The 17920-nt window shown below is 31.6% G+C and overlaps 2 protein-coding genes and 1 long non-coding RNA gene across 5 annotated transcripts; all 3 read left to right on the top strand.

Annotated features, from left to right (window-relative positions):
- Positions 1-291: 291 nt before the first annotated feature.
- Positions 292-4866, top strand: LOC6643727 (SWI/SNF-related matrix-associated actin-dependent regulator of chromatin subfamily A containing DEAD/H box 1 homolog). Its single transcript, XM_002066384.4, has 8 exons — positions 292-546; positions 625-785; positions 1013-1581; positions 1647-1979; positions 3047-3314; positions 3375-3521; positions 3590-3892; positions 3956-4866. The coding sequence occupies exons 1-8, from the start codon at positions 432-434 to the stop codon at positions 4586-4588; spliced, it is 2529 nt and encodes an 842-aa protein (XP_002066420.1). The 5' UTR covers positions 292-431; the 3' UTR covers positions 4589-4866.
- A 1730-nt stretch (positions 4867-6596) lies between these two features.
- Positions 6597-12440, top strand: LOC124460353. Of its 2 annotated transcripts, none has more exons than XR_006954276.1 (3): positions 6597-6857; positions 7485-7700; positions 12320-12440. It is a non-coding gene; the product is annotated as an uncharacterized LOC124460353 (long non-coding RNA). The 2 variants fall into 2 exon arrangements; XR_006954275.1 differs by lacking the exon at positions 12320-12440 and adding an exon at positions 9589-9702 and having other exon boundaries at positions 6599-6857.
- Positions 12441-12480: 40 nt separating this feature from the next.
- LOC6643684 lies at positions 12481-17281 on the top strand. 2 transcript variants are annotated; one of them, XM_002066383.4, is made up of 7 exons: positions 12481-12811; positions 12893-12986; positions 14375-14522; positions 14617-14815; positions 14885-15367; positions 16424-16636; positions 16700-17281. In XM_002066383.4, exons 1-7 carry the CDS (start codon positions 12656-12658, stop codon positions 16922-16924), a joined length of 1518 nt encoding a protein of 505 aa, XP_002066419.2. In that variant the 5' UTR covers positions 12481-12655; the 3' UTR covers positions 16925-17281. The 2 variants fall into 2 exon arrangements, with proteins under 2 accessions (XP_002066419.2, XP_015033624.2); XM_015178138.3 differs by lacking the exon at positions 14375-14522 and having other exon boundaries at positions 12484-12811; positions 14586-14815.
- The last annotated feature ends 639 nt before the right edge of the window (positions 17282-17920 follow it).

The raw sequence follows: 17920 nt of genomic DNA, 5'->3' as shown, positions 1-17920 counted from the left end.
GTTGTCACATTTCAACAAAATAAATATCCAGCTATATTAATTACATTAAAGCAAAAAAAATAGGCGAAATGAATGAAAAATTAATAATTTTCATTAATCACAAATTTAAAAAAAAATACCAATTTACCAAATACCTATTAAAAATAAAACAGCTAAGTAAATGACGAAAATATATATATAGAAAATAAATTGTGAGTTTCGTTGGCTAGCATTGTAAAAAGGCTAAAATGCTTTTTCATAAATATGTCAACACTGGCTGGGACATATGGCCGGCAAGGCATCGATATACACTAATTTGACACATATCGGACACACATACTGGTGCGAACGAGGAAAAGAAGTCGATGTTAAATTGTTAAATTTTTGCAAGAAAAAACAAAGCAATTGTAAATAAAGATTGAGGAATTTGTCAACAAACGTCTTGCCCAGACATGTCGGACAGCCAAACGTCGGAGTCCAAGCCATCAGCGTCATCAAGTTTAAGTGATTTGCGGCAATTTCGCATTAACAAAAATGCATCGTCCCCAGCTTCGCAAAGTAAAACTGGTATTGTTGTGGATGTTTAGTCAGGTCAAATGATTTTGAATACTAAGTGTGTGTGGGGGGGAATAACATATTTTTCAGAGCGTCTGCCAGGCAGGAAGCGTATCCAGGTGATGGCGGACAGCGATAGCGACGGTGCTGATAGCCAGACTCCGAAAAAAACCAAAATAGAGCTCTCGGTTAAGGAAAAGGAGGAGCGCTACATGGCAGCTGCTAAAATCTCGCCAAATTATGATACAATGGTATGTAGAAGTAATATAGCATAAAGGTTTTCCCACGAGACAGAAATCATGATGCGATCGGTTGGTTTCGTTTTCTTTTTTGCGCGCGGGGTTAGGGAGGTAGTGGCAATGAGAGTGTATCGACTTATCGATATACATAGGTCAGTTATTAATCGACATTCGTTTACTTTAGCGCGAACTTTGCTGCAACCAAATTAAAACTGAAACTATTTTACGTTTCATTTTAGGCCATTCAAGAGTCACTATCTCGAACAAATTGGGATGTGGCTGCCTCCATACGATATCTGAGGGAACATTGCAGGCCGAAGCATCAAAATGGTCCCATTGATAGACCCAAAATGAAGCCCAGTTCAAATGGAACCAAATCCAGTACAAACAATTACTCCGATGCTGATAATTCTGGTGATGAAGATGTTAAACAATCCAAGGATCAAGTGTATGACAGTGATGACAGTGACACTGAGATGTCCACCAAGATGACAGGCCAACGTAAAAAAGTATTCCAATTTATGAACTCAGCCAGCATAATAGAATTGCAATCGGTGAAAACGTTGTCCGAGAAGAAAGCAGCTGTCATTATGGAATTGCGTCCATTCAACGATTGGTCCGAATTACGCAGCAAGCTGGAGAGTAACAAAATGTCTGGGGATTTGCTTAATTATGCCCAGGAGTTGATTAACAAGCAAAATACAGTCGCTGAAATCTTAAATAAATGCAACAATATGGTTAATCGTCTCGAAACGGCAATAGCGAATGGCGCTGGCATAGTCGAACAGCCAAAAATTCTTTCAAGCGGGTAAGAAAATTACCTTTTTCCCATTAACTGATCTAAGAAAATGAATTTTTTTTTTGATTTCCTAGCTTACAGTTGGCTGACTATCAAATAATTGGCCTAAATTGGCTTACAGTGATGCATAAACAGGAAATGAATGGCATTCTGGCCGACGAAATGGGTCTGGGCAAGACTATACAGATCATAGCATTTCTGGCTTATCTTAAAGAGAATTGCCTAAGCAAGGCGGCGCATTTGGTTGTTGTACCTTCATCCACATTGGACAATTGGGAGGCCGAAATTGAACGTTGGTGTCCCAATTTGGTTGTTATGAAATATCATGGCTCTCAGGATGAAAGGCGTCGAATGCGTGCGAAATTTGCTAAGGATGGTTTCACAGGTTTTGATGTTCTATTAACAACGTAAGTAATCATTTTTATACGCATAAGAATTAAGGTTTAAATAATATTAAGAATTGGAAAGTGGCAAAACCAATTTAACAAGAAAAGGTAAATAATAAAAAAAGAGAATAACAGTCTATTATTTTTATTAGCAATTTGTGTCGTTTATATTTTAATTTCAACTACTAAATTTAATTAGAATTTCTCGTATATCATATTTTTATAAGACTCGCATTTAAGTTCTAAATTTTCAATAGGATTGTTTTGTTTTATATATTTTTTAAGTGTCATTTTGATTTTGACTGTAGTTAGAGGTAGAAAGATAACACGAAAAGATGTACGGATCTAGAAAAGATTTTCGTAGAGTGTCTGATCAAAAACTTAAGATTTTAATCTAAGAAAATGAAGTAAATTCGAGGGGCATTTTTTTAGACTAAGAATTATCAAAATTTCCTGACAATTCGGAAGATTTACTAATTGGGGGTATAAACAGTTGAAAAAGTTAAAAATTATTCCAAATATTGACATTTCGAGGTATGGGTAGATACGTGAGGGAACACAAAAATATAGATTATCTAGTAAATTAGTAGAAATGACTTCACCGTTGACTTATTAAAAACTAAATTACACAAAATCTTAATCTAACTTGATCGGGTACGATACATACCGTTGATTATTTTAGTCATGTATAACATCTAGTCGGTTTATTTTTCTTTTTTTAAAAATTGCTAAAAATGTATCCTATGCATTGGTCAAAAACTACAAGAGAAAATGAGATTTGTTTATATTTCTCATCTCTTAGCATATCAATCTTAAAAAATAATTTATATATTTATTAGTTGCACAGTTCTTGGAAAATTTGGGAAAAGGGGTTTACAAATTGTACCTAGAACGTTTTCTTTTGTTCTTTTTTATAACATACCATTCAAGACGTTAATTTAAGGTATAATATTAAGTATTAAGTAAAACTTCATTTCAAGTAGTCTTGGGGCGATAGGTAGATTTTAATCAACATTGCTTTATGAAAGCAACATCCCTTAATAATCATTCACATATATGTTTATATATTTATTTAATTCTATTTGCAGTTACCACATAGTTGGCTCTACACCAGAGGAACGAAAAATGTTTCGTGTTTGTAAGCTGCACTATGTCATTTTTGATGAGGCTCACATGTTAAAGAATATGACAACACAGCGTTATGCCAATTTAATTACAATTAATGCTGGAAAACGTATTTTATTAACTGGTACACCATTACAAAACAATCTTTTGGAATTAATCTCTTTGCTCTGCTTTGTAATGCCCAAGTTTTTTGCCAAAAGCATTGAAGATATCAAAACATTGTTTGTCAAAGTAAGTGAAAAGAAGATTTTTAAAAGCACTTAAAACATCATTTGTTATTGTCTTTTGTAGAAAGGTAAAAGTGATGGCGATCAGGAGGAAGTATCGCAATTCCAAGAGACACAAATACAGAGGGCTAAACGTATAATGAAACCATTTGTATTGAGGCGTCTTAAAAAAGATGTTCTTAAAAACCTGCCTAAGAAGACTAGCTATGTGGTAAGAAAGCAAACAATTTCTTTTCCGTTTTCATTATAGATTTTAACTATTTTGCTTTTTGCTTAAAGGAAAAAGTTCCAATGAGTAGCCAACAGAAGCAATACTATCATGAACTCATTGACTATTATTCCAATAACAAAGGTGTTGTATGTGGTAGCAGTGATCGAGCTGGCATTGCCATAATGATGGAAATGCGTCGAATTGCCAATCATCCATTGCTGATGCGTCACTATTTTACCGATGAACAATTGCGTGTGTTTTCCAAACGTCTGGCGAGTAGCAGTTCCTATAAGAAAACCAATGAGCAATACATATTTGAAGAGTTGGCTGTTATGTCAGATTTTCAAGTATATCAGCTGTGCAACAAATATGTAAGATAATTTTGATTGATTTTAGATGTTATAGTTGGTAATATTTTTGTTTTTCTTTGACAGCAATTGTATGATGTAAAAATTCCCGATCATTTAATCGTTGACTCTGGCAAATTTAGTTATCTTGATAAGATTTTACCCAAACTTCGTGAGGAGGGACATCGTGTATTGCTTTTTAGCCAATTTACCATGATGCTGGACATTGTGGAGGAATATCTGAGAATACGAAAGCATGGATTTTGTCGTTTGGATGGCGGTACGGCTGTCAAAGAGCGACAAGATCTAATTACCGATTTCAATGTGGATGATAATATATTTGTTTTTCTACTGTCAACCAAGGCTGGTGGTGTGGGGATTAATTTAACCGCAGCCGATACTTGCATAATACATGATATTGACTTTAATCCATATAATGATAAACAGGCCGAGGATCGATGTCATCGCATGGGTCAAATGCGACCAGTTAGTATTTATCGTTTAATATCGGAAAGTACCATTGAGGAGGGTATACTAATGGCTGCCGAAGAGAAGCTAAAACTAGAAAAGGATATCACATCGACAGCTGGTGACAAGGGTGATGTCCATGAACAGCGCTGTGTGGTAAAATTGTTGACCTTGGCTTTGGGTCTCGATAAGGATCAAGAGGAACAACTAAATAATTCACTTAATAATTCCCTGGCAACGCCCACCAAGTAACCATACAACCAATCAACAAACACTTAAGTCCTAATCCTCCCATATTTATTATAACGCTATTGATTACACACACACACACACATACACACACAAACACACACACACCAATTCATTATTTACCTGTTTTCCAAAATCTTCTCCATAGTATGTATTTTAGCACGCTGTTTTTTTTTTTTCTTTTGTAACGTAAACTATTTGTGTGATTTTTTTCCACGTAATTTTAAAAATCAATATTGTATTAAATTATCATATTATAAACATGAAAATTCAGCTGAAAAGTATGTGTTTTTATTGTGAAATCAATTGATGATTAACTGCCAGCTGTTTTTTGAATCTAAAGGAATGTTTGTTTTTCTTTGCTAATGTGTTTTGTCAATGAATCAAAATGTGAAATCAAAACTATTTGTAGTGCCAGGCTTCTTATGCTTAAGAATGTTATGAAAAGGGCAATGCACGAACAAATATTTCTAAAACGATGACAGATGCTTTAAAGCTTAAAAAGCATATGTTAGTATCCTATCGTGTATTATGTGTAAACTAATTGTAAAGATCGTAGAGTTTTGTCGATTTTTCAAAGTACAGTTGTATGTGTGTATATTTTTTCATCAATCTGGTAAACTATAGAATTCATTGAAGACATTTAAATTCTTTTGCTTCAAAAATTTGATTTTAGTAGCTAACTCCTTTCTATCACAACGCTGAAAAATATTGAATAGGAAATTTCAAAACCACAACTTTTAAGCAATACTTGTCATATGAATCTTTATGACTTATTTTTGTTTTATGTTTTTGTTTTGTATATTTATATCTGATGAACACTATGTTTAATCTTAAAAAAATATGTAAATTGATAAAAATTCGTAAACTTCTAAAAAACTCACAATTTTGCAAATCTGAAACGTAGCCAAATTCTAATCGATTTTTGAAAGTAATATCTCATGCTTTTTAAATTAATTTTAAATTAAAATTTTAGTTACGCAAACTATTAAGGGGATATTGTTGTATGGGAGCCTGTTTTTATGACACTTTTTAAACAAATTATTATTTGAAAAACGAAAGAGTTATTGCTATTTATTTTCTTTTATTAAGAACAAATTAAAGTTTAAAAAAATGCAAAAAAAACCAAAAAGGCGTAGCAAGGATAACACGACGCAGGATCTTCCGAAACTTAAATTAATTCAGCATAGATGTAATTCTGGTCTCAACCTTAAGAATAATTTAGATTTAGATTTTTTTTTTTGACAAAATAAGTATATACATATGTGAGTATACAAATTTTTGAAATCAGCTAGAAATTGGACAAAATGCAGTTTAAAAAAAATCTGATTAAGATTAAATTATCTTTGCGAATCGTTTTTGACTGATTTTCATTCACGTGCTAATATTTAAATTGGAAAAAGATTTTCTTTTAACTTATATTTAGGTTTTTGGATTGCTAGTCTTATTGTGGGAATGTTTTTTTTATTTAATATTAATAAAATTAAACAATTAATGTATTAATTTGCTATTTCTTTCTAGTAATCAACATTAACCAGAATAAATTTCTTCCAATTTCAAACAGCGAGGTACCTCTTTTTGGTTTTTTTAACTATATTTACCATCTTGAGAACTTTTTGCCAAAATGTCCACTCTATGAGACTTTAATTTATTAAATTGACAGACTGACTGAGTATCCATTAGGTGGGATATCATGTGGGTCTGTTTCCATTTCATAGTGTCATATTGGCGTGGCTAAGTGCGTTAGTTCTCTCATTTCGTTTCCCAGCTCTCTCATGTACTCTCTTTATCAGATCATAATTTGTTCTCTCTCTCGCGTTTTCTCTCTCTCTATCTATACATTTTTACGCTTTGCGGCAGCGGCAACGATTCATCAAGTTTTTGTGTTATTCAGTCTTTAACTGATCGCAGAATCGCGCCGATGATTTAATTTTTAAGTTTAAACGCTGCGAACTACTCATACAGATATATATATATATTTATATATATATATATACCCATACCCATATATACATACATACGTGCGAATAATAAATAAAATATATCTAACTATATTGTTTCACAATTCGTACTGAATTCGGCAATCAAATCAAAACGAATCATCAAAAAAAAAAAAGAAACAAAATTGTTTTTTTTTGCAACGAACATACATAGTAAAGAAAACTACAGAAAAAAACAACAACAATTTAGTTAAAAGCCAAGCGAAGAAAACGAAAGAATTGCAGTTCTAAATTTAAATATATGTATGTGCTCAGTGAGAGGGCCCAAACTGGTAAATTTTCTATTTAACTCTAACGAAATGTATATAAATTTGTTTTTTTTTTGTTTTGCTGCTATTATGTGATTCATTTTTTTCTTCTTTTAAGTACACAGACACATACATTTGTTTAAATATGTATGTATGTATGTGTAATGTATCTACATTCATATGTATGTATGGTCTCTTAGCCTCGAGGCAAGCCGAAAGAATTAGTTTTATAAATAGACAATATAGTCAAACAGGCCAATTTCTAGTAATATTCATTATTCGTTGTTTTTTTGTTTTTCCTTTTTGCTGGCGACGAACTCTCGCGAGACTACGTCATAGCGGAAACGGAAGAAAACACAGGCGTGCCTCGAAAAGCAACAAAACCAAAATGCAATAGACCTGCTAAATGTATAGAGAATTCTATTATAGTCATCTATAATAAATTTATGTGTACGTAAGAATATTTTTCTCTATAGAATTTTTGGCAACGCAAATTCTGAACAAAAGTTAAAAGAAAATACTGAAAACAGAAGGAAAAAGTAGCGCGTGCAAGAAACAAAAAAAAAAAAAACATAAAAATAAATTAATAATAATCTTCAAACAACAACAAATTATTTCTGTATGTATGTATGTATGTATGTATCTGAGTAGCGAGCGGTCTACAATACAAAAAAAACAAAACAAAAAAAAATAAAAACGAACGAAAACTATGCGAAAAGAAAAACCTCAAAAGGAAAATACAAAACAAAAAGAAATCTAATTAACAATTGTCGAGAACAAGAGCGTAAAGCAACAAACCAAAAATAGACGACAAAAGAGATAAGCGATAGCAAAAACTAGCTAGCTAGCTGACGATCGAGTCCAACGGTGCGTATACTTATTTACCCGGCCACCACCCGCTCACATTGACTCATACATAGTTCATCGTCAACATCATCCACAACAACAGAGAGCCAGTCAGCCAGACAGACAATCAATTGCTGCTGTATCTGTGACTGCGTGTCATCGCGTGTGTATCATTGTGTGTGTGTGCACAGAGAGAAAAAATAGATTCAAAATAAATATGTACCTACTTGATCTTGGCAATATACCAGTACTTATGTATGATATGATATAGCACATTCTAAACTGAACAAATGCCAGCTAAATATCAACATTGTGTGAAAATTATTGAAAACAAATTGTGTGAAACTATTAACTAAACTAAGTGAATATCAGATAAAGACAAAAATATTATTCATACGACTTCGGAGTGCAAGCTCTCCTCTAAAGTTGGAAAAAATACTTATAAATTCTCAATCGTGAAGAGAAAAACCTTTTGAGAATATGAGTTTTGATTTCAAATAATTGTTCAAAATTATAAAATTAGAAGAACGAAATTATTTTTTAAATTTCAACACAGTCGAATCTTAAATTTTGGATATAAAATGAAGTAGATTTTTTCCAGTGCTAGTACACAGTATTAATTCTGTTTATTATATTAGAGTTTGCCATTATATGTTAAAAAACTCCTTATAAGTATTTGTTAAAAATTCACTATGCAGATTGATCTCAGTTTCTCCGTTTTCCAGCGATTATGGGAATCTTAAAATCCTATCATAAAAACAGCGAATGCGTTAATCGAAGAGGATTTCCTAGTAGAGAGGGAAGAAAGAAAGTTCCCATAATATCGTTTTTTTTTTTGTGATTTTTTGAATGTTGTTGGATGTTTAAGATTAATTGTCTAGAATTATACCACATTTCTACCACAGTCTACTGGCAAACCAAATTTGATATATCTTTTTGATAACAATGAAGTTTTAGCAACCTATTGCATACTTTAAGGAGTAAAGTACTAAAGTAAGTATTTTACTAAAGTAAAATGTTTACCTTTTGACATTACTAGATTTGTCATTGTAAATTCAAAAGATCATTATAAGAAAATAAAAGAATATAATGAGTCCATTTTTTTAACGCTTCTTTGAGTAAACATTCTAAAAAATTGCAAAATGAAAACGTTTTTCATTATATCGAATGATAACTGTATTCATAATCGACTGTATTTATAGTTGTTGGATTTAACTATATAAAAAATTTCCCTAGAAATAAACAAATCGTTGAAAGTTAGAGCAAGAAAAAAAAGAAAGCAAGATAAAAAATATATAAATTTTAAAACTCTATTTAATCATGGTAATAAGCAATTCCAACCAACTGAACCTTAATTATTGGGAGTGTAATTATAAACGTAATTGTTATTTTTTTCTAAATTAGAATTTTTGAATGAAAATCTTTCTGCAAAAAAGTGTAACGTTTTAATAAGAATATATTAATTAAACTAAATCAGAGTTGAGAACTCTTTCTTGAAATTATTCCCTTTAAATTCGTATCAGTGTAAATTTCGATGTTAATTCCAATTTAATATTCAAATGTAGTCAGCATGACTTTATTTGCTAGGCTGGAAATTTTTAAGCTATATTAATATTTAGTTACATCTACAAGTTTAAATTAATAAAACGATTTTTGCCAATAAACCATTAATTTTCTTAAGTGTATATCTTCGTTTATATTCAACATTTTATCGTAAACTTTAAAGAACTTTTAAACTTCTTAGTCAATGTACATTTTTTTTTTTGGCTTCATATGTTTTTGTACTCGCTTAGATTATAAATTTATTGATATATACATACATACATACATATATGGCATATCGCATTGCCTCATAGTAATTTTTAATTATTATTATTTTTTTTCTTATTTGTCTTGTGGCACATGCCAGGCATAATCAAACGAGACGACAAAAGAGCGTATCTATAAAGTAGATAAATATCTTTTTACGAATTGAACAAAAACATTGCAACACAAAAAAAAAAAAAAACAACTAAAACCACAATAAACAAAATACCAACAATACAACAAAAAAGAAGCAACACCAACAACAAAAACGAAACGACGACACAAAAATACTATTCTCATTGATATTTAGAGAGAGAGAGAGAGAGAGAAATACTTGAGAGAAACTGAAAGAGATTGATATAAACAATCTCTTTAAACAACAACGAAAATCAAAATACTTGTAAATTGGCAAGAGTTTTGTTTGCATTGAAAAGGTGAGTTATTTCTATACTCTTTACGATTACCATTAAAACCAGAGATTGAAATTATTAGAAGGGGTTTTTTTTTTTTTGCTTTTTTAATTCATACAGGCAAATCGATATAATTTTATTCATTGCTTTTTTTTGTTTTTGTAATGATTTTCCACGATCTCAGCTGGAAATTGCTTTTTACAATTACTCATTCATTCATTAAGATGAATCAAATATGTAGTGTTTTTTTTTTTTTTTTAAATGATGTATCAACCTGTCACAATTAATATAGCTAAGACACTAGTCACGATAATTTATGGCCTCGAGAGCTCCATTAGATCTTTAAGACATTTCGATTCATATAGAACCTGACCTTTGTATACCCTTCTAGCAATTTTTTACTTTAGAAACAGTTGTTTTGTGTATTTTGATATACATATGTACATTTGGATGTAAAAACAAAAAGTTTGTTCTGAATACAGTTTGTTCTGTACTTATTTAATGAGTTCTTTAGTTCTTAATTTGGAAACGTTTAAATTTGTAATATTTTCAATTTAAGGATCTTGTATTCTAATAAAATTAATGATTTGGGGAAATCAGACTTCAATAGAACTTTGCTGTCAAATCCCAAAAAATCTTTAAAAAACCTTTATAATTCTCTGCAAAATAGTTGTATTTGGTTAATATGTTTATCCTAAACATATTTCTAAGATATTTTAGATTTTAAAAAGTAGAAGGAATATAGAATGTTTTCTACAATTTTGTCTCCCCTATAAAAAGAAACCCAAGCTTCTTATTGGCTTAGCCAATTATTAAATTTGATAAAAAGAAAAGTTTTTTTTTGTATTTTTGTCAAAATAATTATGCAAAATTTATTTTAACAAGTTTGAGTTTAAACTAAAACAATCTATAGGCAAACTTCAATATTTTGTCTCCCTTTTTTTTATTATTAAAAAGCTCCTCTATGCCCTGAAAAATGATACGATGTATTGTATGTACAAGATTTCAAAGCCTTTTGCTCCATTATTATAAGATTACAATGACATTTGCCCACTATGAAACGATCTTGTATGTCACATATATTTTATTTATCTATGTACTTGTTTATTAGTGTGATCTAGTCGGTGGCTCAATGGAAACTTACTCAAACATAATACTCTTGTTCACGACTTCTCGAACCCCGACTTAAGTTGCATATCCCTCCAAAGAAACAGTACTACAGTTCTATGGGGCATAATGGAAAAAATGGAAAACTTTTAATAAAATGCTACTTCAATCTGTAAAAACCCATAAAATCCCATAAAATTTGTATTCCATTACTATTTGGAATTGAATTCCGACGGCAAAAAAGTATCTTTTTATGTAGATCAGTAAAACTCTACTAATTAGTAATTATTTTTAAAAATATTTGAATACGTAAATGGTGTAGATAAATGGTCTATTAATGATCCATTTTCTCATTTTAAATACCCAAACTAGATATGTCACATGTGTATTAGTAAGTAGATCTACTGCTGTTCAATATTAATAGAAGCCCTAGAAGTCAAAACAATTAACTAAATTACTATAATCTATGTAATTATGAGAAGAGATTTTGAGTGGTTGTGACGCAGTTTTCTTGAGGTTCAAATTTATTTCAAGGGCTCATTAGGTTATGAGTCAAGATCGAAAAACAAATATTGTTTAGTATTTAAATAAAGATATCTCTAATTTAATATGCATATTTCATTTCATATGTGATAGCAAAATATGATCTAAGTACGGCCTGGATTATTCACTTATAAAGTCACAAATGTATTATCTCAACACAAAAATACATACATATATAAGTACATACACACATAGTATAAGTCATACGTATGTATATTTCTTATATTAAAACATTTTAACATCTTAATATGCCCCTTTACCCTTTGAGTATAAAAAAATTACCTTAAGTACTTAATAATAGATCTTTATATTTGATAGTCGCATAGTTTTGCATCTCTAACTTGTATGTGTTGATCAGTTAGGTACACATAAACCACCCACATGTTTATAGTGTACCTATGTATGTACCTGGGTACCCACACGAATCTATGGTACTTGAATCACTACACAAAAAAAAATTCGACAAGCCATTTAGCTTTTAAGCTGATGTCATACGGAACGTTTGTATACAGAGATTGAAGTGCTGGTCGAAGCTAAAACCAGATGCACTCCTACGCGTAGATATAAAGCCGGTTGTTTGGGCTTGAGTCTCAAACTGAAGAGTAGAAGCAGGTAGACTGATCCATGGGTTTCTCTTATAGGTAGGAGAAATACAAAAAACAACACATTAAGGTTTTCAATGAGTAGGTGAACATGTTAGGACGACTACCTATAAATAAAGATAAACGAAACCAAAAAAGACATCTAAATGCAAAAACCAATTTCTATTTTCAGACCAAGCAATATACAAAAGGAAGAGGTCCTACTTTTGTTTTGTATATAAGCCAACGAATTCAACTTTAAACAAAGAGGAAAAATGAAAACATAACAAAACAAAAATTGTATTAAAACTAAAAACAAAAAAAAAGAGAGGAGAAGAAAAGAAAAAAAAAAAAAACTAAAACAAATATTGTGATATGTACAAATTTACTCAAATACTGAAGAAGAAACGTATATAAAAAACCAGAACAAGAATAATAAGCAACCAAAGATCTAAAGAAAGTGAGAAACAAAAAACAAAACCTATTAATAACAGTTAGAAGAAGTAGTAAACAAAAAACAAAAGAAAAAATGGCTGAAAAAGTGGAACAACAAACACAAGTCACTTTAAATAACAATCAACAGAATGATGCTCGAAAAGTGCGCAAGTCGCCCGATTTTCAATCGAATCTAATGCCAGGCGTTATATCCAGAGAGCGAAGTTTTGTACGCACATCAAATCAGCAGGTAAGTTTCATTAGAAAAATTCAAAAAAAAAAAAACAATATTTCTATGCCAATTTTCTCAACTCAATTTTCTTTTCTTTAGAATATAAATAAAAGGCGTAGTTTGGCATTTAATGTGCCTGGAACTGGACAGATTCGTGGTGGAAAACCAGCTATGGATATATACAGACCGCCAAGTAAGTTATTTTTCTTTGATATTGTAAGCTTTCATTTTGCTTGGGCCTAAGAACGCATATGTATAACTTTTATTTGATTTACAAAGAATTCCACAGAACTCTGAGAAATTTGAAGTAAATAATGCTTGTTTAATTGTAGTTTCCTTGATGAAACGAACACTTATAAAACAAGGCAATTAATAGTAAAAGAAGTCAAATAATTTCATATTTAAAGTGAAATTTATGAAAAACTGTAAGAGGACACTTGAAACCAGCAATAACACTTTAAGAAGTGTTTCTAGCAATTACAAAGACCGATAAAAACATGGACTCAGAGATCAGAGTATGCTTAATCCGAATTCGTTGCAAAACTGTTTAGTTTCATTCGAATTTGTTGTAAAACTATTTAGTTTGATACAGATTTAAGATCGCTTTTGTACTTTTAGCTTAGAAGATCAGGATCCAGGTCTCTGATGCTCGGTTCATTTCTTTTAACCTGTTTTATTATGGCGTCTTGCCTCAAATTACATCTCGAGCATAAAATATCTGAATTTTTTAAAAAGTACATTATTGTTTTTGGGGCATTTTCATTTTAGTATTTAAATTATTATGTTTGAATGTATGTAAAAGTTAAATGTAGTTAAATTTCTTCAATCTGATTGTGATTAGTCATGAAATTCGTCTATTCATCTATCATCTATTATGATATTATTCTAGTTATGCCTTATAAAATATTTACATATATTGGAAGTGATAAATAGATATTTCAAATAGAGATAAAATATAAGTACATCAATATACAATTATTAAAGTTAAAAACTCATATAAATGTAAGTAAATGTACTTCATTCTTGTTTCCAGAAATTTAAATTTTTCAGAAGTTAAGAGAACCTAAACAGGGAACTGATTATGACATAAATTTATAAACTACTATATATGTAGGTACATATAACAACTTCACTCTATCAATGTGTTTCCCTTAAATTGCTATAATTTTGAAACAGTGAAATAAACTGTTAATCGATCAAAAACTTCTACAAATAAACCTTGATTTAAAATTCTATACTTTTATGCTTAGGATGAAAAATATTTTAGAAAATTATTTGCTAGTACTTTTAGTTAAACGAAAACAAGTTTAAACTATTTAATGACCTTTTTTTAAGCCGGCTGCTGCACTGTTTGCATAAGTTTTTTTAAAATATGATGTATTTATGCGGAAATCTGTTTCTATTCTTTTGTATATTCTTTTTCATATACCTCCTCTACCCAATCCATACCTCATACTGTACAAACACACGCACACAAACACAAATACACACCCTGTCCTTTGTCCTTAAAATCATCAAAATATATTCCCTATGTGATATATCCTACACACCCAAACACCCCACATATATTGATTCTATCAGATGTACGCGGCGAATTAGCGGGTCTGGGTATTGGTGCTGGTAATGGTGTTGGTATCGGTGTCGGTGTCGCCCCCAACAAATTGAATGCAAATGCCCAGGAGTTCACAATGTCAACGCCAACGTCGGCGAATGAGGCACTTAATAATCGGTAAAGCACAAACTACTTTTAATGTCACCTTCTCCGCTTTTGGGTTTTCCCATCTCCTTGCAGAGTTAAACTACAATATACAACATTCTTCCAGTTCATCTCTGATATATCCAACAAATGGTCCATCTATGACACTGCAACAGCAGCAACAATATAGACGTCAGGCGGGTATGTCTTTGGGTAATATGCCAACGGCTGGTCATCATCGTTCGATATTGGTAACCCATCCGATAAGTCCATTGACCACTCAATTGCCATTGATGAATTCACCATCTAGTGGAAATATATTACATGTGAGTAAGAGTTATTAGGAGAACATTAACTTAATTTTCAATTTCATTTACAATCATTGTTCTTTATAGTCAACAAATCGTGTCAAATTTGCACCAGAGCCAAGGACACAGAAGCAACACTATGTTACAAACAACAATAACAACAACAATAACAATCTATATGCTCAACCCTATCAGGCGAATCTTAATGGCCTGGATCCCTATTTGAATGGCAATGCATTGCAACGATCGAAATCCTTATCCTCGGCTGATGCCTTGACTCGTGGCATGGCTGGCTTAGGTCTGGGCTTGGGCAGTGAAGTGGCCGATATTGGACAATTTACACCAGAAATTCAAGCTCTCATTGATACAGCACTCGAGGATCCGAATAAATTGAATTCCCGTTGCCTCATGGAATTGACATCACAGTTTATTAAACGAGCGGTGGAAAGCCGCAGATTTGCATTGCCCATTTCACGTTTATGTCTCAATATCATTGCCAAAGAGCAGAAGGAGACATTTTTGGAGGCATTGCTTAATACATGCCGACAATGGTATCAGGAACGGGAGAAGGTGAGTGGCATTCAAGTAGAATATAAAGAATTAACTGAGATTGCTCATCCAAAGCAAATTAGGAATCCAATTCGTAGATCTATGTAGTTTCCCCACATTTTGTAATTTAGACCCCTCCCTGATTGTAGTCTGAAATATTGGAGGATGAAACAAGATCTAAAAGTTTATTGCATCTAACTCCAGTCTTTGAACTATATTCTCCATTTTCGCCTAAGAGTTAAGCAAATGGCATCGGTAAATATAATTCAAAATCTAATTCAAAGATACTTTAATTAAAATTGAAATATTTTGCCAACATAATAATCCTCTTAATCATATTATTGGACATTTTATACCAAGACGTGAATATTCTTTAGAATGCCATTAGAAAAGTATTGAGATTATTGATAAAGGTTTTTTAGGATCTTTTGCTAAAGGAATAAAAAGGCAAAAGCACAATTTGAATCTTCATTTTATCTTATTGATTTTAAATATTTTACATATTTATCTTAGCTCAGGCTTTGGATGGGCAAATAGAACCAATATCTCAATAATATACAAAATTTTGAAAATAAGAATTTATTCGGCTCTAAGAACTAATAACCTGAGTTATAATTTTTTTTTTATGTAAAGTTTGTAAAAGATTTTGAGCGCAAATAGTCTTAAAATTTAATTGCATTGTATAGTGCATACACACAATAATAATATACACTCCTTTCTACTTGAATAGGACACCCCTTAATGTGGATTTGATATAGTCTTTCGAGATGAGAGTGACTTTTATTTATTCTTTTGCCATGGTATATGGTAAAAAATTTAAGACGATATAGGTCATCTCCAGTATAACTAAAAAATTTATAATTTGAGGAATTCTGAATTCATTTAGGACAAATATAGCCTATCTCTGGCATCTGTTTGAGTAGGAGAAAGTTTAGCAGTTTAAGATTGATTACCTAGCATGATTCTAGTAGATATTAGTAACTTTTACGTAGTATCTCAGATTTAAAGAGATTTATGATTGATACGTTAACAATATTCTTTAACTTTATTTTATCGGTATTCCTTTCGCATTTTCAGTTATTGTTTGCCATACAAGGCATGAAGTCGCCATCGCGTGTACGTTTTACCGCATTTATGGCCTTTCTAACGGAAATGTTTTGCCAATTAAAACGCCGACAACTTCAACTGCGGACCCATCATGAAGGAACCCCACCGCCTTTGGTATTACTTAGCCTTCTATCGAAATGTTGTGAAGATTGTGTACGGCCACCTGTGCGTTCATTGTCCGAGGTAAGTTTTAAAGGACGATCATAAGTAACTTGAAGGAACCTTTATTTAATGAAACTTTTGCAGATCGAGTGTTTGTTTTACGTCCTTACGTGCATTGGACAGGATATGGAGCAACAGTTACCAACACAATTGGAACTTTTGATGGCTCTGGTGCGTGATGCTTTTCTTAATGTTGGCGATTCGGCAGCAGCCATACGTCGAACATTGCTGCAATTGATTGAATTGAAGGCTTCTCATTGGCAATTGCCGGGCAATACAGTACTCTACTATACCCACACAAATAATTAGAAGAAAAGGAACAACAACAACAACAAGAGCAATCTGATTGGGATCGGAGCTGGCAGGCGCACTGCAATTTGTTTGCAAGACATTATATTATATTTCATATTATTTTGTTATCAAATTGCATTTAGGTCTGTTCGCCTGCAATACTTTCTTATTTACCATTATTCTTATCTAGAGTTAAGACATATTTATTATAATTTTGGGAAAAACAAAATTGAAATAGATGAGACACTAACACAATCACACAATCCTTATGCTAACCAGTATCAGAATGAGAGATCATCCATCGTCTCGGATGTTAGAAGGCTCAATTTTTATGTGAAATCAATATTTATGTGTAATAAATCACCGCTAGTCAAATTTTTTGTTGTACCTTTTTGTTAATCAATAATTTTAATAATTTTTTTAATTAATTTTCTTCCAAACTAGCCTTTAAAGGGGTAACAGGGACGAAGAGGCGGTGTTGGAGGTAGTTCAATTTCAATAAACAGGTAAGTCCACCTCAGGCAACGATGCCAGAGTTATATTCAGCAGAGACTGGCTAAGGTAAAGCAGGCAGAGATAAAGCTGGTAAGGGAATTGGTGAAAGAAGCAGAAGCAGAACCGGAAGAGGTAGGTTTTAAGTTCAATAGGTCTCTTTTAGAAACTTGGGGGTGCTGATCACGGCTCTACTCGGTTTTTGTCCATCACGTCATGATTTCGAAAAAAAATTCGTTGGAATAATTTCACATGACCTTCTTTTGCAATATTTTATAGTATAATATAAAGTTTATATATTATAAACCAAATTTTATACTAAAAACGTTATTATTTTCACCTTTTAATATATAAGGTATGATTTAAAAACCATTTACAAAATATCAAAGAGGCGCTTCTTATTTATAATGTATAATATCGTACACTTTAGATATAGTTCCATAATGAGTAAAGTTTGAACTAAAAAATATTCTTTAGGAATTCCAAGGATTTGCTGTTGTTTAATTTTAAAGAATTATTGAA

This window comes from Drosophila willistoni (genome assembly GCF_018902025.1).
Source record: "Drosophila willistoni isolate 14030-0811.24 chromosome 2R unlocalized genomic scaffold, UCI_dwil_1.1 Seg200, whole genome shotgun sequence".
Classification (NCBI taxonomy): Eukaryota; Metazoa; Arthropoda; class Insecta; order Diptera; family Drosophilidae; genus Drosophila; species Drosophila willistoni.
The sequence above is the reverse complement of the archived record's forward strand: the minus strand, read 5'-3'. Positions and strand labels throughout refer to the sequence as shown.

Bases quoted from the DNA above. Each gene is read 5' to 3' on its own strand.
- LOC6643727 (XM_002066384.4), top strand. From the start codon at position 432: ATGTCGGACAGCCAAACGTCGGAGTCCAAGCCATCAGCGTCATCAAGT. The intron at 547-624 runs GTATTGTTGTGG...CATATTTTTCAG, and splicing joins AGCTTCGCAAAGTAAAACTG to AGCGTCTGCCAGGCAGGAAG. The intron at 1,582-1,646 runs GTAAGAAAATTA...TTGATTTCCTAG, and splicing joins CCAAAAATTCTTTCAAGCGG to CTTACAGTTGGCTGACTATC.
- LOC6643684 (XM_002066383.4), top strand. From the start codon at position 12,656: ATGGCTGAAAAAGTGGAACAACAAACACAAGTCACTTTAAATAACAAT. The intron at 12,987-14,374 runs GTAAGTTATTTT...TGATTCTATCAG, and splicing joins GGATATATACAGACCGCCAA to ATGTACGCGGCGAATTAGCG. The intron at 15,368-16,423 runs GTGAGTGGCATT...TCGCATTTTCAG, and splicing joins GGTATCAGGAACGGGAGAAG to TTATTGTTTGCCATACAAGG.